The sequence below is a fragment of the Bombina bombina genome, chromosome 11, assembly GCF_027579735.1.
Source record: "Bombina bombina isolate aBomBom1 chromosome 11, aBomBom1.pri, whole genome shotgun sequence".
Classification (NCBI taxonomy): Eukaryota; Metazoa; Chordata; class Amphibia; order Anura; family Bombinatoridae; genus Bombina; species Bombina bombina.
The window spans coordinates 24,458,479-24,482,014 of NC_069509.1; the positions used below are offsets into that span (position 1 = coordinate 24,458,479).

Here is a 23,536-nt window from a genome sequence, read left to right on the forward strand (position 1 = left end):
CACATGATTAAGGTCACCTGACCGAAACGTTGTGTTATTGTGCTGTGTTTGGTGATGTCCCAATAAAGATAAACTTTTAACTTACCTCTTGGATGGTGCTGTTCTATTTGTGGATTGAACACACAATGTAAAGCAGGGGTGGGCAGACTTTTGTAAGGCAAGGGCTTCCTCTAATTTTATTCCAAGTAACGTGGTCACCTAACTAAAAAAAAAAACACACCAGTCGCTGGCTGAAAATTGTATTTTTGTCTCAAATAGGACCTGCTGGCTGAAAATTGTATTTTTACCACAAATAATACAGCTTTAAAAATCAGCCGCGCTCTTTAAAGGGACAGTCAACACCAGAATTGTTGTTGTTTTAAAAGAATGATAATCTCTTTATTACTGATTCCCCAGTTTTGCATAACCAACACAGTTATAATAATACACGTTTTACCTCTGTAATTACCTTGTATCTAATCCTCCGCAGACTACCCCCTTATTTCAGTTCCTTGGACAGACTTGCATTTTAGCCAATCAGTGCTCACTCCTCGGTAAATTCACGTGCATGAGCTCAATGTTATCTATATGAAACACATGAACTAATGCCATCTAGTGGTGAAAAACTATCAAAATGCATTTAGATTACAGGCAGCCTTCAAAGTCTAAGAAATTAGCATATGAAGCTCCTAGGTTTAGCTTTCAACTAAGAATACCAAGAGAACAAAGCAAAATTGGTGACAAAAGTAAACTGGAAAGTTGTTTAAAAATACATGCCCTATTTGAATTATTAAAGTTTTTTTTGGACTTGACTGTCCCTTTAATAATAAATACAGCCACGCTCTTTACTTACTGCGAGATCTCTCTTTACGTCATGCTGGGACCATAAAGCAACCTTATCTGTGTACCGCGCCAGCGTATGAATAAGTAGTCTCACAAGCAAGATGGCTCGAGTCTAGGGCTAGTGGAGTAGTCATGCCAGGAACATATGGGATACCCACAGCTCAGCTACAACGATGACAATGAACTATTCTCAGCCAATCATAGACAGACTCATTCTGCAAAGTTATTTTTTTGGCTGGATGCCATGTCAGGTTGATTAGGGGGCAGGTCCTGTTGACTGCTCTCCATCCGTTCACTACTAGTTGAAGACTACTGCAAATAGTTGGCACAGTGACAGCGGCAGACTCTGTACCGCCTTACACAGCAACCAGAGACTGGTATAGCAGCAACAGCAATGACCTGCACAATCTGGTGGCAACAAATTCTGGAGACAGAAAGCTGCAGAAACTAGAACAAAGTATAGCTAATATTAGTGTGAGAGAAAGTATCAGAGAGCAGCATCAAAGCCTGGTACAGAGTAAGTAAAATAACCTGAGGGGGAGTAACAGACCCTGGTGACAAGTAACGGGGGGCAGAACTAGAAAGTAGCAGCAGAATATCAGACAGAGCAGGACCTGGAACTGCCAAACCCAGGGATACCGAGCAGCATCTCCGCCTGGCGCATAAAGAGTCTGTGCTATGGACTGACCGCTTTTGAGACAAAAAGTAGGAGAGTTTGGGACAGGCAGTAACCAAAGCTGGGGCAGCGAGTTCAGCTACAGCCGCGTTGCGCATGCTGAAGTACACATACCGCCGTCATAGACTCATAGACGATTTCAAAAGTCTGCATAAGAGAAACATTTCTCATACATCTACAGTGGCGAGGCTCTTCACTCAGAATCTAGATGTGTGGGAAATGTTCCTCTATTATGCAGATTTTTGAAATCTTCCAGGCGGTCACCTCAAAATTCACTTGCGGTCCACTGGAAGACCCCGATCTACCTGTTGCCCATACCTGATATAAAGGCACTTTTCAGTGCTGTTTTTTTTCTAACACCCCGCTCCCACCAACTTTTGACCCCAAAAATTGCCTATTGCATTTGTTTTCTATTTAAAAAAAATGCTACTTTTTTTTATTTTTTATAAAAAACTATAATACCCTCTAATTTAAGGGCATTTGGTGCACTTTTAAAAAATTAACCAGTGATCGGATCTCTGGTTAATTTTTTGAGCACTAATTGCTACCGCGAGCTCACAGTAGCAATAACCAGGCTATTTACATGACTGCAGGGATCACTAAACCCCACCTATCCCTCTAATGTAGGGATCCAACAGCTTCAGTGTACGCTTCTAAACACCTGTACAAACCTCTACACAAATTTACACACCTGCACACACATTTACACACCTGCACACACATCTACACACCTGCACACACATTTACACACCTGCACACACATCTACACACCTGCACACACATTTACACACCTGCACACACATCTACACACCTGCACACACATTTACACACCTGCACACACATCTACACACCTGCACACACATTTACGCACCATCACACCTGTACATACCGCTACACAAATCTACACACCTCTACACACCATCACACCTGTACATACCTCTACACAAATCTACACACCTGCACACACATTTACACACCTGCACACACATCTACACACCTGCACACACATTTACACACCTGCACACACATTTACACACCTGCACATACATCTACACATCTGCACACACATCTACACACCTGCACACAGATCTACACACCTGCACACACATTTACACACCATCACACCTGTACATACCTCTACACAAATCTACACACCTCTACACACCATCACACCTGTACATACCTCTACACAAATCTACACACCTGCACACACATTTACACACCAGCACACACATCTACACACCTGCACACAGATCTACACACCTGCACACACATCTACACACCTGCACACAGATCTACACACCTGCACACACAACTACACACCTGCACACACACCATCACACCTGTACAAACCTCTACTCAAATCTACACACCTGCACACACATTTACACACCTGCACACAGATCTACACACCTGCACACACATCTACACACCTGCACACATCTACACACCTGCACACACATCTACACACCTGCACACACACCATCACACCTGTACAAACCTCTACACAAATCTACACACCTGCACACACATTTACACACCTGCACACATATCTACACACCTGCACACACATCTAACCACCTTTACACAAATCTACACACCTGCACACACATCTACACACCTGCACACACATCTACACATCTACACACCATCACACCTGTACATACCTCTACACAAATCTACACACCTGCACACACATCTACACACCTGCACACACATCTACACACCATCACACCTGTACATACCTCTACACAAATCTACACACCTGCACACACATTTACACACCTGCACACAGCTCTACACACCTGCACACACATCTACATTCCTGCACGCACATCTACACACCTGCACACAGATCTACACACCTGCACACACATCTACACACCTGCACACACATCTACACACCATCACACACATCTACACACCTGCACACACATCAACACACCTGCACACACATCTACATTCCTGCACACACATCTACACATCTACACACCTGCACACACATCTACACACCTCTACACAAATCTACACACCTGCACACACATCTACACACCTGCACACACATCTACACACTTCTACACAAATCTACACACCTGCACACACATCTATACACCTCTACACACCTTCACACACATCTACACTCCTGCAAACACATCTACACACCATCAAACCTGTATATACCTCTACACAAATATCTACACACCTGGACACACATCTACACACCTGCATACAGATATACACACCTGCACACACATCTACACACCATCACACCTGTACATACCTCTACACAAATCTACACACCTGCACACACATCTACATACCAGCACACACATCTACACACCTGCACACACATCTACATTCCTGCACACACATCTACACACCTGCACAGAGATCTACACACCTGCAAACACATTTACACACCTCTACACAAATCTACACACCTGCACACACATCTCTACACCTTCACACACATCTACACTCCTGCACACACCTCTACACACCATCAAACCTGTATATACATCTACACAAATATCTGCACACCTGCACACACATCTACACACCTGCATACAGATATACACACCTGCACACACATCTACACACCTGCACACACATCTACACACCTGCACACACATCTACATTCCTGCACACACATCTACGCACCTGCACACAGATCTACACACCTGTACACACACCTGCACATACATCTACACACCTGCACACACATCTATACACCTCTACACACCTTCACACACATCTACACTCCTGCACACACATCTACACACCTCTACACACCATCAAACCTGTATATACCTTTACACAAATAACTACACATCTGCAAACACATCTACACACCTGCATACAGATATACACACCTGCACACACATTTACACACCTGCACACACCTCTACACATCATCACACCTGTACATACATCTACACACCTGCACACACATCTACACACCTGCACACACATCTACAAACCTTCACACACATCTACACACCTTCACACACATATACACACCTGCAAATACATCTACACACCTCTACACAAATCTACACACCATCACACCTGTACATACCTCTACACACATCTACACACCTGCACACACAGCTACACACCTGCACACACATCTACACACCCTCACACACATCTACACACCCTCACACACATCTACACACCTTCACACACATCTACACACCTGCACACAGATCTACACACATCTACACACCCTCACACACATCTACACACCTGCACACACATCTACACACCTGCACACAGATCTACACACATCTGCTCTCCTGCACACACATCTGCACTCCTGCACACACATCTACAAACCTGCACACACATTTACACACATCTACACTTTTGCACACACATCTACACTCCTGCACAGTCTGAACTACAATTTCTCTCCAAGCTGGAGTATGCGTATCAGGGTCTAAATCACTTCACTTCCAGGAGTTTCACACCTGCACACACATTTACACACCATCACACCTGTATATACCTCTACACAAATCTACACACCTGCACAAACATCTACACAAATCTACACATCTGCACACACATCTGCACACCTGCACAAACGTCTACTCAAATCTACACATCTGCACACACATCTTCAAACCTGCACACTCATCTACACACCTGCACACACCTCTACACACCATCACACCTGTACATACCTCTACACAAATATACACACCTGCACACACATCTACACACCTACACACACATCTACACACCTGCACACAGATATACACACCTGCACACACATCTACACACCTGCACACATATCTACACACCATCACACCTGTACATACCTCTACACAAATCTACACACCTCTACACACCAATCACACCTGTACATACCTCTGCACAAATCTATGCACCTTCATACACATCTACACACCTGCACATACTTCTACACAAATCTACACACCTGCACACACATCTACACACCTGCACACACATCTACACACCTGCACACACATCTTCACACCTGCACACACATCTACACACCTGCACACACATCTACACACCTCTACACACCTGCACACACAGCTATACACCTCTACACACCTTCACACACATCTACACTCCTGCACACACATCTACACACCTCTACACACCATCACACCTGTATATACCTCTACACAAATATCTACACACCTGCACACACATCTACACACCTGCATACAGATATACACACCTGCACACACATCTACACACCTCTACACACCATCACACCTGTACATACCTCTACACACATCTACACACCTGCACACACATCCACACACCTGCACACATCTGCACACCTGCACACACATCTACACACCTGCACACAGATCTACACACCTGCACACACATCTACACACCTGCACACACATCTACACACCTACACACAAATCTACACACATCTACACTCCTGCACACACTCCTGCACACACATCTACACACCTGCACATACATCTACACTCCTGCACACACATCTACACACCTGCACACACATCTACACACCTGCACACACATTTACTCACCTGCACACACATCTACACTCCTGCACACACTCCTGCACACACATCTACACACCTGCATATACATCTACACTCCTGCACACACATCTACACACCTGCACACACATCTACACACCTGTACACACATCTACACACCTGCACACACATCTACACACCTGCACACACATCTACACACCTGCACACACATCTACACTCCTGCAAAGACATTTACACTCCTGCACACACATCTACACACCTGCACACACATCTACACACCTGCACACACATCTACACTCCTGCACACACATCTACACACCTGCACACACATCTACACTCCTGCACACACATCTACACTCCTGCACACACATCTACACACCTGCACACACATCTACACTCCTGCACACACATCTACACACCTGCACACACATCTACACACCTGCACACACATCTGCACTCCTGCACACACATCTAAACACCTGCACACAGATCTACACACCTGCACACACATCTACACTCCTGCACACACATCTACACACCTGCACACACATCTACACCCCTGCACACACATCTACACTCCTGCACACACATCTTAACACACACACATCTGCACTCCTGCACACCCATCTAAACACCTGCACACAGATCTACACACCTGCACACACATCTACACTCCTGCACACACATCTACACACCTGCACACACATCTACACCCCTGCACACACATCTACACTCCTGCACACACATCTTAACACACACACATCTACACTCCTGCACACACATCTACACACCTGCACACACACACATCTACACACCTGCAAACACATCTACACACCTGCACACGCATCTACACACATCTACACACCTGCACACACATCTACACACCTGCACACACATCTACACTCCTGCACACACATCTGCACTCCTGCACACACATCTACACACCTGCACACACATCTACACACCTGCACACACATCTACACTCCTGCACACACATCTACACACCTGCACACACATCTACACACCTGCACACACATCTACACACCTGCACACACATCTACACTCCGGCACACACATCCACACTCCTGCACACACATCTACACTCCTGCACACACATCTACACTCCTGCACACACATCTACACACCTGCACACACATCTACACTCCTGCACACACATCTACACAGTCTGAACTACAATTTCTCCCCAAGCTGGAGTACTCAAATCTACACATCTGCACACACATCTTCACACCTGCACACTCATCTACACACCTGCACACACCTCTACACACCATCACACCTGTACATACCTCTACACAAATATACACACCTGCACACACATCTACACACATCTACACACCTGCACACACATCTACACCCCTGCACACACATCTACACTCCTGCACACACATCTTAACACACACACATCTACACTCCTGCACACACATCTACACACCTGCACACACACACATCTACACACCTGAAACACATCTACACACCTGCACACACATATACACACCTGCACACGCATCTACACACCTGCACATGCATCTACACACCTGCACACACAGCTACACACCTGCACACACATCTACACACCTGCACACACATCTACACTCCTGCACACACATCTACACTCCTGCACACACATCTACACACCTGCACACACATCTACACTCCTGCACACAAATCTACACACCTGCACACACATCTACACTCCTGCACACAAATCTACACACCTGCACACACATCTACACTCCTGCACACACATCTACACTCCTGCACACACTTCTACACACCTGCACACACATCTACACTCCTGCACACACATATACACTCCTGCACACACATCTACACACCTTCACACACATCTACACACCTGCACACACATCTACACACCTTCACACACATCTACACACCTGCACACACATCTACAGACCTGCACACACATTTACACTCCGGCACACACATCCACACTCCTGCACACACATCTACACTCCTGCACACACATCTACACTCCTGCACACACATCTACACTCCTGCACACACATCTACACACCTGCACACACATCTACACTCCTGCACACACATCTACACTCCTGCACACACATCTACACACCTCTACACACATCTACACTCCTGCACACACATCTACACACCTGCACACACATCTACACTCCTGCACACACATCTACACTCCTGCACACACATCTACACTCCTGCACACACATCTACACACCTGCACACACATCTACAGACCTGCACACACATCTACACTCCTGCACACACATCTACACACCTGCACACAGATCTACACTCCTGCACACACATCTACACTCCTGCACACACATCTACACTCCTGCACACACATCTACACTCCTGCACACACATCTACACTCCTGCACACACATCTACACAGTCTGAACTACAATTTCTCCCCAAGCTGGGGTATGTTTGTATATCAGGGTCTAAATCACTTCCAGGAGTTTCAGAAGTGTGGTGTGCAGATGCAAATAGCAGCCATCTAGTGAACAAAAAACAGTGTCAAACAAGCCATATGTAAATAGAAAAAAACATTGGCTATATTTCTGTATAAACTGAGTGATAGCAAAAATGCTAAAAATTATCAAGAACTTTTGACAAATATTTCACAAAAATTCCTGAAAGAAAAGGAGTTAACTTCAGTACAAAACTATATTTTATTATTATTATTATATACTAACGACTAGATTACGAGTTTTTCGTTATGAGCTGTGCGGTGCTAACGAGCAGTTTTCTCTCACCGCTCACTTATATACAGCGCTGGTAATACGGGTTTTTACAAACCCGGCGTTAAAAGACAAAAAGTGAGCGTAGAGCAAAATTTAGCACCAAATCTCACTTCAATACCAGCGCTGCTTAAGTCAGCGGTGAGCTGGTGTAACGTGCCCCAAAGGAATCAACGGGGAGAGCCGGCTGAAAAAAAAGTCTAACACCTGCAAAAAAGTATTGTAAAACTCAGTAACGCAGCCCCATTGATTCCTATGGGGAAATAAAATTTATGTTTACACCTAACACCCTAACATGAACCCCGAGTCTAAACACCCCTAATCTTACACCTATTAACCCCTAATCTGCCACCTCCGACATCGCCGACACCTGCATTATATTTATTAACCCCTAATCTGACGCTCCGGACACCGCCGCCACCTACATTATACTTATGAACCCCTAAAATGCTGCCCCCAACATCGCCGACACCTACATTATATTTATTACCCTCTAATCTGCCGCCCCCAATGTCGCCGAAACCCTAACGTAACCCTAAGCATAACCCTTACATCCCCTAACTTAAATATAATTAAAATAAATCTAAATAAAACTTATAATTATTACCTAAATAATTCCTATTTAAAACTAAATACAAACTTACCTGTAAAAAAAACCCTAAGCTAGCTACAATATAACTAATTGTTATATTGTATCTATCTTAGGTTTTATTTTTATTTCACAGGTAACTTTGTATTTATTTTAACTTAGTAGACTAGTTAGTAAATAGTTATCAACTATTTACTAGCTACCTAGCTAAAATAAATACAAAGTTACCTGTAAATTAAAACCTAACCTGCCTTACACTAAAACCTAACATTACAATAAAATAAAATAAATTAAATTAATAAAATACAATTTACTAAATTACAAAAAAAAAACTAAACACTAAATTACACAAAATAAAAAACGAAATGATCAAAAATAAAAATGAATTATTCCTAATTTAATAACCCTATCAAAATAAAAAAGCCCCCCCCCCCCCCCAAAATAAAAAAAACCCCTAGCCTACACTAAACTGCCAATTGCCCTTAAAAAGGCCTTTTGCGAGGCATTGCCCCAAAGAAATCAGCTCTTTTACCTGTAAAAAAATGCAAACAACCCCCCAACAGTAAAACCCACCACCCACACAACCAACCCCCCCAAATAAAATTCTATCTAAATAAACCTAAGCTAACCATTGCCATGAAAAGGGCATTTGGATGGGTATTGCCCTTAAAAGGGCATTTAGCTCTTTTACATTGCCCAAACCCTAAGCTAAAAATAAAACCCACCCAATAAACCCTTAAAAAAACCTAACACTAACCTCCAATGATCCACTTACAGTTTTCGAAGACCGGACATCCATCCTCATCCAGGCGGCAGAAGTCTTCATCGAAGACGGCAGAAGTCCTCATCGAAGCCGGCAGAAGTCTTCATCCAAGCAGGCAGAAGTCTTCATCGAAGCTGGCAGAAGTCTTCATCCAAGCGGGCAGAAGTCTTCATCCAGACGGCATCTTCTATCTTCATCCATCCAGCACGGAGCGGGTCCATCTTCAAGACATCCGGCACGGTGCATCCTCTTCTTCCGATCGTCACTGGAAAATTAAGTTACCTTTAAGTGACGTCATCCAAGATAGCGTCCCTTACATTCCGATTGGCTGATATAATTTTATCAGCCAATAGGAATTAATGGGGAAAAATCTTATTGGCTGATCCAATCAGCCAATAGGATTGAGCTTTAATCCTATTGGCTGATCCAATTATATAGTGTTTGCGATGCGGGAGGGCCTTGGTTTAGGGGTTAATAGGTAGTTTATAGGTGTTAGTGTACTTTGTAACACTTTAGTTATGAGTTTTATGTTACAGCTTTGTAGCGTAAAACTCATAATTACTCACTTTAGATGGCGGTACGGATCTTGTCATTTTAGGTTGTTATGCTCACTTTTTGGCCTCACCACAAAACTCGTAATACCGGCGCTATGGGAGTCCCATTGAAAAAGGACTTTTTTTAAAGTGCGGAACTGACGTTGCGTGACGGCCAAAAAGGTGTGCGGTAAACCTATACCGACAAGACCTGTAATAGCGGCGTTAGGGAAAAAGCAGCGTTATGGGTCATAACGATGCTTTTTGAGTCATAACGCAAAACTCCTAATCTAGCTGCATTAGCACTCTGAAAATTATCCAGAGGTCAGACCTCTGGTTAAATTCAAAAATGTCCCCCAACTGACCCCAGAATTTAGTGCAGTGTGCATTATATAAAAAAATTAGCATCTTTTTTATTTTTCCTTAATAACTGCACAAGGCAGTTTTATGGGGTCAAAAGTTGGTGGGAGTGGGGTGTTAGAAAAAAAATGGCCTTGAAAAGTGACTTTACATTGCGGTCTATGGGGACTGTTTGCAGTAAATATGTATGTAAATGCTTACATACATATTTATGTGTTAATATGTATATATAGATATATTCATATACATACATATATATTTATATTTGCTGCACACCTCTGTGTGACTTACCCCCTTTGCTGCGTTAGCTTTCATGCCGTGTCTGACGGCATGAGAACGAGGCTCCCATTGGAGCCTATAGAAGCACGTTCTCGTGAGCGCAATGCTAACGTGAGGTCGCATTGCACCTAACTTGTAATACCAGTGAATTTGCGTGCTCTGGTATTACTAAGTTGAGCGCAAATATGGCTTTTGTGCTCAACTTGTAATTTTGCCCTATATATTTCATGATCTATCTGTTTGTCTGAATGTCTATCTATCTATTATCTGTATGTTTGTCTATCTATCTATCACCTATCATCCATCTGCCTGTCTAGAACAGGTATGTCTTCATTAATATAATATAACTTCAATTTTTAAAACCTGAGAACCATAACTAGATTACAAGATAGCCTAAAATTAATAGAATGTTTATTAAATTCAATGAGCTTCTAACAACTAAAAGGAAGCGGTGGTTTACTAAATATGCGTGCAATGACTCCTTGTGCACTCGGGTAGTAAAATAACTCTCTGCTTTCTTTCAGAAACTTGATTGTAGGTTGATCGTGTTATATACAATAACAGCATCCACTGTAGTGAATGCTTTCAGCAGACGTAGTTTCACAAATGTGAGTATGCAATAAATAGGTGTATACAATAAATGTGAGTATGCAATACATGTGAGTATACAATACATGTGAGTATGCAATAAATAGGTGTATACAATAAATGTGAGTATACAATACATGTGAGTATACAATACATGTGAGTATGCAATAAATAGGTGTATACAATACATGTGAGTATGCAATAACTAGAAGTATACAATAAATGTGAGTATACAATAAATGTGAGTATACATTACGTCAGTATACAATAAATGTGAGTATGCTATAAATGTGAGTATACAAATAATGTGAGTATGCTATAAATGTGAGTATACAATAAATGTGAGTATACATTACATGTCAGTATACAATAAATGTGAGTATGCTATAAATGTGAGTATACAAATAATGTGAGTATGCTATAAATGTGAGTATACAATAAATGTGAGTATGCTATAAATGTGAGTATACAAATAATGTGAGTATGCTATAAATGTGAGTATGCTATAAATATGAGTATACATAAATGTGAGTATACAATAAATGTGAGTATGCTATAAATGTGAGTATACAATAAATGTGAGTATGCTATAAATGTGAGTATGCTATAAATATGAGTATACATAAATGTGAGTATACAATAAATGTGAGTATGCTATAAATGTGAGTATACAATAAATGAGTATGCTATAAATGTGAGTATACAATAAATGTGAGTATGCAATAAATGTGAATATGTTATAAATGTGAGTATACAATAAATGTGAGTATACAATAAATGTGAGTGTACAATACATGTGAGTATACAATAAATGTGAGTATACAATAAATGTGAGTATACAATACATGTGATTATACAATAAATGTGAGTATACAATAGATGTGAATATACAATAAATGTGAATATACAATACATGTGAGTATTCTCTTTTTATTATTTATTTAGTATCAACTCGCCTTATTTTGGATTGTGATATCATGTAGGAAAAAGTATGTTGGCAGCAGTAGACCTCTGTTACCGAAAGTAAGTATTTAAAGTCCTACATAACATGATCTCAGATGTGTATGTATACATGTGTATGAGTGAGTTTATGGCCTCTACTTTTCAAGCCGTCAACTGCAAATACGCTGGAATTCCGCAGCGTATTTGTGGCGAGCCTGATTCGCCTTAGTTATCAAGCCCTACAGACCGGCAAAAGTAGAATTTAGTGACGTAACATACGATCCGCCGGACACAGATCGATGCTTACGTCACTACAGATGTTCCGAACGCAAGTTCGGCACAATCTGACTACTTTTGCTAGTTATCAAATAACTAACAGGTACGCTCTGCACTTTTCCGGCCCAGCGTACCTGGTTTTCAATCCGCCGCCCTGGAGGTGGCGGATGCCATAGGAATCAATGGGAGTCTGACAGCAGCGAAAGCTCATGTTCGCTGCTGCCCGATATCCCATTGATCTCTATGGGAACGTTTACACCTAACACCCTAACATGTACCCCAAGTCTAATCACCTCTAATCTGCCCCCCACACCGCCGCCACCTACATAATACTTATTAACCCCTAAACCACCTCTCCAGGACCCTCACCGCCACTCTAATACATTTATTAACCCCTAAACCGCTGCTCCCGGACCCCGCCGCAACTAAATAAAGTATTTAACCCCTAAACCGCCGCTCCCGGAGCCCACCGCCATCTACATTACATTTATTAACCCCTAATCTGCCCCCCCTACACCGCCGCCACTATATTAAATGTATTACTAAACCTAACACCCCCTAACTTAAATATAATTTAAATAAATCTAAATAAATATTACTATCATTAACTAAATTATTCCTATTTAAAACTAAATACCTGTAAAATAAACCCTAAAATAGCTACAATATAACTAATTATTACATTGTAGCTAGCTTAGGGTTTATTTTTATTTTACAGGCAACTCTTTATTTATTTTATTTTTAGGTACAATAGTTATTAAATAGTTATTAATTATTTAATAACTACCTAGCTAAAATAAAGACAAATTTACCTGTAAAATAAAACCTAACCTAAGTTACAATTACACCTAACACTACACTACAATTAAATTAATTAAATAAATTAACTACAATTAACTACAATTAAATAAAATTAAATAATAAGTACAAAAAAACACTAAATTACAGAAAATAATAAAATAATTACAAGAATTTTAAACTAATTACACCTAATCTAATCCCCCTAAAATAAAATAAAAAAGCCCCCCAAAATAATAAAAAGCCCTACCCTATACTAAATTACAAATAGCCCTTAAAAGGGCCTTTTGCGGGGCATTGCCCCAAAGTATTCAGCTCTTTTACCTGTAAAAAAGAAATACAACCCCCCCCAACATTAAAACCCGCCACCCACACACCCAACCCTACTCTAAAACCCACCCTAACCCCCCTTAAAAAAACACTAACCCCCTGAAGATCACCCTACCTTGAGACGTCTTCACTCAACCGGGCCTAAGTCCTCAACGAAGCCGGGCGAAGTGGTCCTCCAGACGGGTAAAAGTCTTCAGGGGGTTAGTGTTAGGTTTTTTTAATGGGGGTTTGGGTGGGTTTTAGAGTAGGGTTGGGTGTGTGGGTGATGGGTTTTAATGTTGGGGGGTATTGTCATTTTTTTAAAAGGTAAAAGAGCTGATTACTTTGGGGCAATGCCCCGCAAAAAGCCCTTTTAAGGGCTATTTGTAATTTAGTATAGGGTAGAACTTTTTATTATTTTGGGGGGCTTTTTTATTTTATTAGGGGGATTAAATTAGGTGTAATTAGTTTAAAATTCTTGTAATTATTTTATTATTTTCTGTAATTTAGTGTTTGTTTTTTTGGTACTTTAGTTCATTTTATTTAATTGTAGTTAATTGTAGTTAATTGTATTTAGTTTAGATAATTAATTTATTTATAGTGTAGTGTTAGGTGTAATTGTAACTTAGGTTAGGTTTTATTTTATAGGTACTTTTGTATTTATTTTAGCTAGGTAGCTATTAAATAGTTAATAACTATTTAATAACTATTGTACCTAGTTAAAATAAATACAAACTTGCCTGTAAAATAAAAATAAACCCTAAAATAGCTACAATGTAACTATTAGTTATATTGTAGCTATCTTAGGGTTTATTTTATAGGTAAGTATTTAGTTTTAAATAGGAATAATTTAGTTAATTTTAGGAATATTTTATTTTTTTTAAAATGATATTTAAGTTAGGGGGGGTTAGGGTTAGACTTAGGTTTAGGGGTTAATACATTTAATATAGTGGAGGCGGTTTAGGGGGGGCAGATTAGGGGTTAATAAATATAATGTAGGTGGTAGTGGGCTCCGGGAGCGGCGGTTTAGGGGTTAATAACTTTATTTAGTTGCGGGGGGCTCCGGGAGCGGCAGTTTAGGGGTTAATAACTTTATTTAGTTGCGGGGGGCTCCGGGAACGGCGGTTTAGGGGTTAATAACTTTATTTTGTTGCGGTGGCTCCGTGAGCGGCGGTATAGGGGGTAAAACAGTATAGTATAGTGTGGGTGCATAGTGACAGGGTATCAATAAAGCTGTAACAAAAGCCGAAGAGCAGCGAGATCGATGACTGTTAGTTAACAACAGTCCGCTGCTCATCGGCCCGTACTTGGTGTCCGGCTTTTTGACAGCTTTTTTGATAATTTTGGAGAGTGTAATCAGGTCCGCTGCAGTGATGTTAGGCGAGCGTATTGGGGCCGTCGAATGCAGGCAAGTTGACGGCTTGATAAGTACAGGCCTATGTGTGTATATAGGTGTGTATGTATACAGGTGTATGAGTGAGTTTGTGTGTGTGTACATGTGTGTCTGTGTAAATGTGTATGAGTGTTTGTGTGTGTATATAGGTGTGTGTACATGTGTATGAGTGAGTTTGTGTGTATATAGGTGTGTGTACAGGTGTATGAGTGAGTTTGTGTGTGTGTACATATGTGTGTGTACAGGTGTATGAGTGAGTTTGTGTGTGTGTACATATGTGTGTGTACATGTGTATGAGTGAGTTTGTGTGTGTGTACATATGTGTGTGTACATGTGTATGAGTGAGTTTGTGTGTGTGTACATATGTGTGTGTACATGTGTATGAGTGAGTTTGTGTGTGTGTACATATGTGTGTGTACATGTGTATGAGTGAGTTTGTGTGTGTGTACATATGTGTGTGTACATGTGTATGAGTGAGTTTGTGTGTGTGTATATAGGTGTGTGTACAGGTGTATGAGTGAGTTTGTGTGTGTATATAGGTGTGTGTACATGTGTATGAGTGAGTTTGTGTGTGTGTACATATGTGTGTGTACATGTGTATGAGTGAGTTTGTGTGTGTGTACATATGTGTGTGTACATGTGTATGAGTGAGTTTGTGTGTGTGTATATAGGTGTGTGTACAGGTGTATGAGTGAGTTTGTGTGTGTATATAGGTGTGTGTACAGGTGTATAAGTGAGTTTGTGTGTGTATATAGGTGTGTGTACAGGTGTATGAGTGAGTTTGTGTGTGTATATAGGTGTGTGTACAGGTGTATGAGTGAGTTTGTGTGTGTATATAGGCGTGTGTACAGGTGTATGAGTGAGTTTGTGTGTGTATATAGCTGTGTGTACAGGTGTATGAGTGAGTTTGTGTGTGTGTACATGTGTGTGTGTACATGTGTATGAGTGAGTTTGTGTGTATATAGGTGTGTGTACATGTGTATGAGTGAGTTTGTGTGTATGTATCAGTGTGTGTGTACATGTGTATGAGTGAGTTTGTGTGTATGTATCAGTATGTGTGTGTACATGTGTATGAGTGAGTTTGTGTGTATGTATCAGTGTGTGTGTGTACATGTGTATGAGTGAGTTTGTGTGTGTATATAGGTGTGTGTACATGTGTATGAGTGAGTTTGTGTGTGTATATAGGTGTGTGTACAGGTGTATGAGTGAGTTTGTGTGTGTATATAGGTGTGTCTACAGGTGTATGATTGAGTTTGTGTGTGTATATAGGTGTGTGTACATGTGTATGAGTGAGTTTGTGTGTGTATATAGGTGTGTGTACAGGTGTATGAGTGAGTTTGTGTGTGTATATAGGTGTGTGTACAGGTGTATGAGTGAGTTTGTGTGTGTATATAGGTGTGTCTACAGGTGTATGATTGAGTTTGTGTGTGTATATAGGTGTGTGTACATGTGTATGAGTGAGTTTGTGTGTATATAGGTGTGTGTACATGTGTATGAGTGAGTTTGTGTGTATGTATCAGTGTGTGTGTGTACATGTGTATGAGTGAGTTTGTGTGTATATAGGTGTGTGTACATGTGTATGCGTGAGTTTGTGTGTATGTATCAGTGTGTGTGTGTACATGTGTATGAGTGAGTTTGTGTGTATATAGGTGTGTGTACATGTGTATGAGTGAGTTTGTGTGTATGTATCAGTGTGTGTGTGTACATGTGTATGAGTGAGTTTGTGTGTATGTATCAGTGCGTGTGTGTACATGTGTATGAGTGAGTTTGTGTGTGTATATAGGTGTGTGTACATGTGTATGAGTGAGTTTCTGTGTATGTATCAGTGTGTGTGTACATGTGTATGAGTCAGTTTGTGTGTATATAGGTGTGTGTACATGTGTATTAATGAGTTTGTGTGTATGTATCAGTGTGTGTGTGTGTGTACATGTATATAAATTAGTTTGTGTGTGTAATCAGGTGTGTGTACAGGTGTATGAGTGAGTTTGTGTATATGTATCAGTGTGTGTGTGTGTGTGTGTGTGTGTGTGTGTACATGTATATAAATTAGTTTGTGTGTGTAATTAGGTGTGTATACAGGTGTATGAGTGAGTTTGTGTGTGTGTACATGTGTGTCTGTGTACATGTGTATGAGTGTTTGTGTGTGTATATAGGTGTGTGTACAGGTGTATGATTGAGTTTGTGTGTGTATATAGGTGTGTGTACAGGTGTATAAGTGAGTTTATGTGTGTATATAGGTGTGTGTACAGGTCTATAAGTGAGTTTGTGTGTATATAGGTGTGTGTACAGGTGTATGATTGAGTTTGTGTGTGTATATAGGTGTGTGTACAGGTGTATGAGTGAGTTTGTGTTTGTATATAGGTGTGTGTACAGGTTTATGAGTGAGTTTGTGTGTGTATATAGGTGTGTGTACAGGTGTATGAGTGAGTTTGTGTGTGTATATAGGTGTGTGTACAGGTGTATGAGTGAGTTTGTGTGTGTATATAGGTGTGTGTACAGGTGTATGAGTGAGTTTGTGTGTGTGTACATGTGTGTGTGTGTGTACATGTGTATGAGTGAGTTTGTGTGTATGTATCAGTGTGTGTACATGTATATAAATTAGTTTGTGTGTGTGTACATGTGTGTATACAGGTGTATGAGTGAGTTTGTGTGTGTATACATGTATGAGTGAGTTTGTGTGTATATATAGGTGTGTGTGTACATGTGAATGAGTATATGTGTGTGTGTGTATATAGTAGGGATGGGCAAATGTTTCGTAACATTCAAAAAATGAAACAAATTTTAACACATTTGTTCGTTCGATTCGAATTTCGAATGTTTACATAACATTCTAACATTCGATTTTTGAATGTTCGGTTTCGAATTTTACGATTACATTCGAAAATATTATTTTCGAAAAATTTGAATTTATATTTGTAATAGTATTTCTACTGCTTTCTTTAAATGTAATATTCGAATTATGCAATATTCTATATAGAAACATTTGAAATGATATATTTGTATCTATTATGTATCAATTTACTAGATTCCCTCCCTACCACATGAACTATTGAACTTCTGAATAGTATTTGTTAAATAGAATGTTAAATTCGAAATGAGTATGTTTGTGTGTGCATATAGGTGTGTGTGTACGTGAGAATGAGTGTGTGTGTGTATATATAGGTATGTGTGTGTGTACATGTGAATGAATGAGTATGTGTGTGTGTATATGTGTGTGTACATGTGTATGAGTGAGTTTATGGGGCCAAATTATCAAATGGCGGGCGGACATGATTCGCTGTAGCCAATCATGCCGACAACATACGCTGTGAACATTTAACATTGCACATTGGTCGCTAGCAGGGGGTGTCAATTAACCCAATCGTATCCGATCATATATATCATATCTTAAGACCGCTGCACGGTTTTTAAAAATCTTTTAAACTTTACATTTCACTCAATTTGTTAAAATACTTACCTTTTATTCTTGAAAGCCGCTCCAGCGATTCCCCCGCCCGTCGCAAGCCTCTTCATACGTCAGCAATGACGAATCCGGCTTCCTCCAATCACGGCATCCCCACCAGAGCATACATTGCCTGAGGCCAAGCCGTGATTGGAGGAAGCGAGATTCGTAATTTTTGACATATGAAGAGACTTGCGACGGGCGGGGGAAGAGCTGGAGCGGCTTTCAAGAATAAAAGGTAAGTATTTTAACAAAACAAGGGAAATGTAAAGTTTGATGAATGAAAGTTTTTAATAGGATTTTTAAAAATTGGGCACATATTCGTCAAACTTGACATTCACTTTAACTGCTGTTTCCAGCGAGTCTGAAGGCTCGCGCGGAAAAATGGGGATCAGGGGCCATTCGGTCCTTGTTAAATCATCCCCTATGTGTGTATATAGTTGTGTGTGTTTGTGTGTACAGTGTCTGAGTTACTGTGTGTGTACATGTGTATATGAGTGAGTTTGTGTGTTTATATAGTTGTGTGTATGTATGTTTGTATGTATGTATATGTAAATGTGTATTTAGATGAGTATGTTTTAGAGTGTGTGTGTGTGTATGTCTGTAGATGCTTATGTGTATAATTGAATGCGTGTATGTGTATATATATATATATATATATATATATATATGAAATTGGTGTATATGTGTGCATATGTATTTAGATGATTATGTTTATGGTTTATTGCTTGTGTTTATATAGAAGATGAGTATGTTTATATGTGAGCATATGTGTATGCTAATGTGGGTATGTGGATTATAATTTTTTTGTGTGATTGTGTGTTTGTGTATATGCGTATGTGGATGGGTATGTGTATAAGTAAGTGTTTGTATGTAAGTGAGGCTATATATGGGTGATTGTGTGCATCTTTGTGTTTGTGTAACTGTGTACAGTATGAATGTTTGCGTGTGTGTGTGTGTGTGTGTATGTGTGTGTGTAAATGTGTATGGGTAAAACTGTGTGTGTGTAAATGTGTATGGGTAAAACTGTGTGTGTGTAAATGTGTATGGGTAAAACTGTGTGTGTGTAAATGTGTATGGGTAAATGTGTGTGCATATAGGTGTGTGTCTATGTAGAGGATTGTTTATAGTTAATTGTGTGTATGTATGTTGGTGTATGTAAGTGAGTATGCGTAAGTGAGTGTGTGTGTATGTTTGTGTGAGTATATATGGGTGAGTGGGTGTATGTTTGTGTAACTGTGTACGTATACATTTGTGTGTAGGTAAGATGAGTGTGTATATGTGTTTGAGTCAGTGTTTGTGATTATGTTGGTGTGTGTGTCTGTGTATATACAGGGAGTGCAGAATTATTAGGCAAATGAGTATTTTGACCACATCATCCTCTTTATGCATGTTGTCTTACTCCAAGCTGTATAGGCTCGAAAGCCTACTACCAATTAAGCATATTAGGTGATGTGCATCTCTGTAATGAGAAGGGGTGTGGTCTAATGACATCAACACCCTATATCAGGTGTGCATAATTATTAGGCAACTTCCTTTCCTTTGGCAAAATGGGTCAAAAGAAGGACTTGACAGGCTCAGAAAAGTCAAAAATAGTGAGATATCTTGCAGAGGGATGCAGCACTCTTAAAATTGCAAAGCTTCTGAAGCGTGATCATCGAACAATCAAGCGTTTAATTCAAAATAGTCAACAGGGTCGCAAGAAGCGTGTGGAAAAACCAAGGCGCAAAATAACTGCCCATGAACTGAGAAAAGTCAAGCGTGCAGCTGCCAAGATGCCACTTGCCACCAGTTTGGCCATATTTCAGAGCTGCAACATCACTGGAGTGCCCAAAAGCACAAGGTGTGCAATACTCAGAGACATGGCCAAGGTAAGAAAGGCTGAAAGACGACCACCACTGAACAAGACACACAAGCTGAAACGTCAAGACTGGGCCAAGAAATATCTCAAGACTGATTTTTCTAAGGTTTTATGGACTGATGAAATGAGAGTGAGTCTTGATGGGCCAGATGGATGGGCCCGTGGCTGGATTGGTAAAGGGCAGAGAGCTCCAGTCCGACTCAGACGCCAGCAAGGTGGAGGTGGAGTACTGGTTTGGGCTGGTATCATCAAAGATGAGCTTGTGGGGCCTTTTCGGGTTGAGGATGGAGTCAAGCTCCACTCCCAGTCCTACTGCCAGTTTCTGGAAGACACCTTCTTCAAGCAGTGGTACAGGAAGAAGTCTGCATCCTTCAAGAAAAACATGATTTTCATGCAGGACAATGCTCCATCACACGCGTCCAAGTACTCCACAGCGTGGCTGGCAAGAAAGGGTATAAAAGAAGAAAATCTAATGACATGGCCTCCTTGTTCACCTGATCTGAACCCCATTGAGAACCTGTGGTCCATCATCAAATGTGAGATTTACAAGGAGGGAAAACAGTACACCTCTCTGAACAGTGTCTGGGAGGCTGTGGTTGCTGCTGCATGCAATGTTGATGGTGAACAGATCAAAACACTGACAGAATCCATGGATGGCAGGCTTTTGAGTGTCCTTGCAAAGAAAGGTGGCTATATTGGTAACTGATTTGTTTTTGTTTTGTTTTTGAATGTCAGAAATGTATATTTGTGAATGTTGAGATGTTATATTGGTTTCACTTGTAAAAATAAATAATTGAAATGGGTATATATTTGTTTTTTGTTAAGTTGCCTAATAATTATGCACAGTAATAGTCATCTGCACACACAGATATCCCCCTAAAATAGCTAAAACTAAAAACAAACTAAAAACTACTTCCCAAAATATTCAGCTTTGATATTAATGAGTTTTTTGGGTTCATTGAGAACATGGTTGTTGTTCAATAATAAAATTAATCCTCAAAAATACAACTTGCCTAATAATTCTGCACTCCCTGTATGTAGATGATTATGTTTACTGTGTGTGTATATGTAGATGAGTATGAATATAAAGTAAGTGAGTTTATGTGTGTATTTAAGCATATGGGGCCAATTTATGAAATGTCGGAAGGACATGATCCGATGTATCGGAAAAGGCCGCCCGACATCGCTGCTTCTTAAACTGAAGGCTTGCGCGGAAACAGCAGCATTACGCTGCTTGATAAATTTGCCCCTATGTGTAGACGAGCTTGTGCATAACTGAGTGTGTATGTATGTGAGTGTGCATGTATGTGTGTTTATGTGCATATGCAAGTGTGCCTATGAGTATGTGTGTAGGTGAATGTGTATGTAAGTGTGTGTGTGCCATAGAGTAATGTGTATATATAACAAAATGTGTATGTAATACAAAGCAGTGTATATAGCTAACAAAGCAGTGTGTATTTAATTATTTTAAAAATAAGATTATTACACATCATGTGATCTGTGTGATGTTAGATTAAATAGGTTAGACTATATGATTTATAAAATACAATTTGTTAATATAAAATTATACATAGAGTATCTAGAATATAAACAAAGTAAATTCAGACCATATTAAGTTACAGTTTTGATAATAAACTATATTTCTTTTTTTTCCCCCAGTGCCCAGGAGAAAGCACTTTACTTACTTTAGCTGCATTTGGGACAGGAGGTTATTTATTATTTTCTTATTGCAGAAGGTTCCCATCCTTCATAACAGAAAGGTTTCCAAACTTGTATAGATGATGTTGTACTACAAAATATTACACAACTGTATTAAGATGGTGAATTAAATATATCATTTTAATCAAGGGAATGGACATTTTTTTAAATTTCCTTCAAACAATGATAAAAAGATCAATCAACCATCACAAACAAATTGTATAAAACTGATTACAAGAATAAAATAAAATGTCTCTGGTTTGGAAGATCACGGGCAGACATAGATCATTCACCATCTTTGTACTCAAGTTGCAGCAGAAGTTCCATAACGTTAGAGATTTTGGAGAGACCAGGAGGTTTTGAAAAAGAAGTGGGTGTAGTTTTTGGTTGTTCTAGAACCTACAGTTCTTCTTGTTCCAAGTCTCCTGCCCCTCCCCCATCCTAAGCACAATGAGGCTACAACAAAAATATATTATGTTGCTTTTGTTCCTCATACACACCCAACTGCCTCTGAGTATGTGGTGAGCATTGGCTTATATGTACTGTAATAACCATGTGCTCCAATAGCACTGCACTCAGCTGATGCACTGTGAGATAGTGGGGCCCCTTTCAATTTTGTTAATTTTTTTGACAATAAAATAAATGTAATTTTAAATTATGGTTACTGTTGTAGACTCTGCTTCCTGAGAAGATATTACAGTACACACAACTGATAGTACTTAAAGACACACATTTCTTGCTGCATGTTTGTTTTTAAAGAGCTTATAAAATGATTAATATAGAATTTGAGAGTTTACATATTTATTTCAAAGAATTACAGCCAGGAATGATGAGGGTACTGACAGATAGGTCTAATAACCACTTGTGTGCTAGGTAAGGCTTGCCCATTCTAAATCTCAGGGGCCACAATGTAGTGCCCAAC

At 40.2% G+C, this 23,536-nt stretch overlaps 1 protein-coding gene across 1 annotated transcript in view; it reads left to right on the plus strand.

The window, feature by feature from the left end:
• LOC128642440 (uncharacterized) overlaps positions 1–23,272 on the plus strand; it is a 67,333-nt gene extending 44,061 nt beyond the window's left edge. The window contains exons 5-7 of the mRNA XM_053695206.1: positions 11,832–11,915; positions 12,841–12,918; positions 22,576–23,272. Coding sequence (XP_053551181.1) covers positions 11,832–11,915; positions 12,841–12,918; positions 22,576–22,698 — 285 coding nt within the window. The 3' untranslated portion in view covers positions 22,699–23,272. The remainder of the gene's footprint in view (positions 1–11,831; positions 11,916–12,840; positions 12,919–22,575) is intronic.
• The last annotated feature ends 264 nt before the right edge of the window (positions 23,273–23,536 follow it).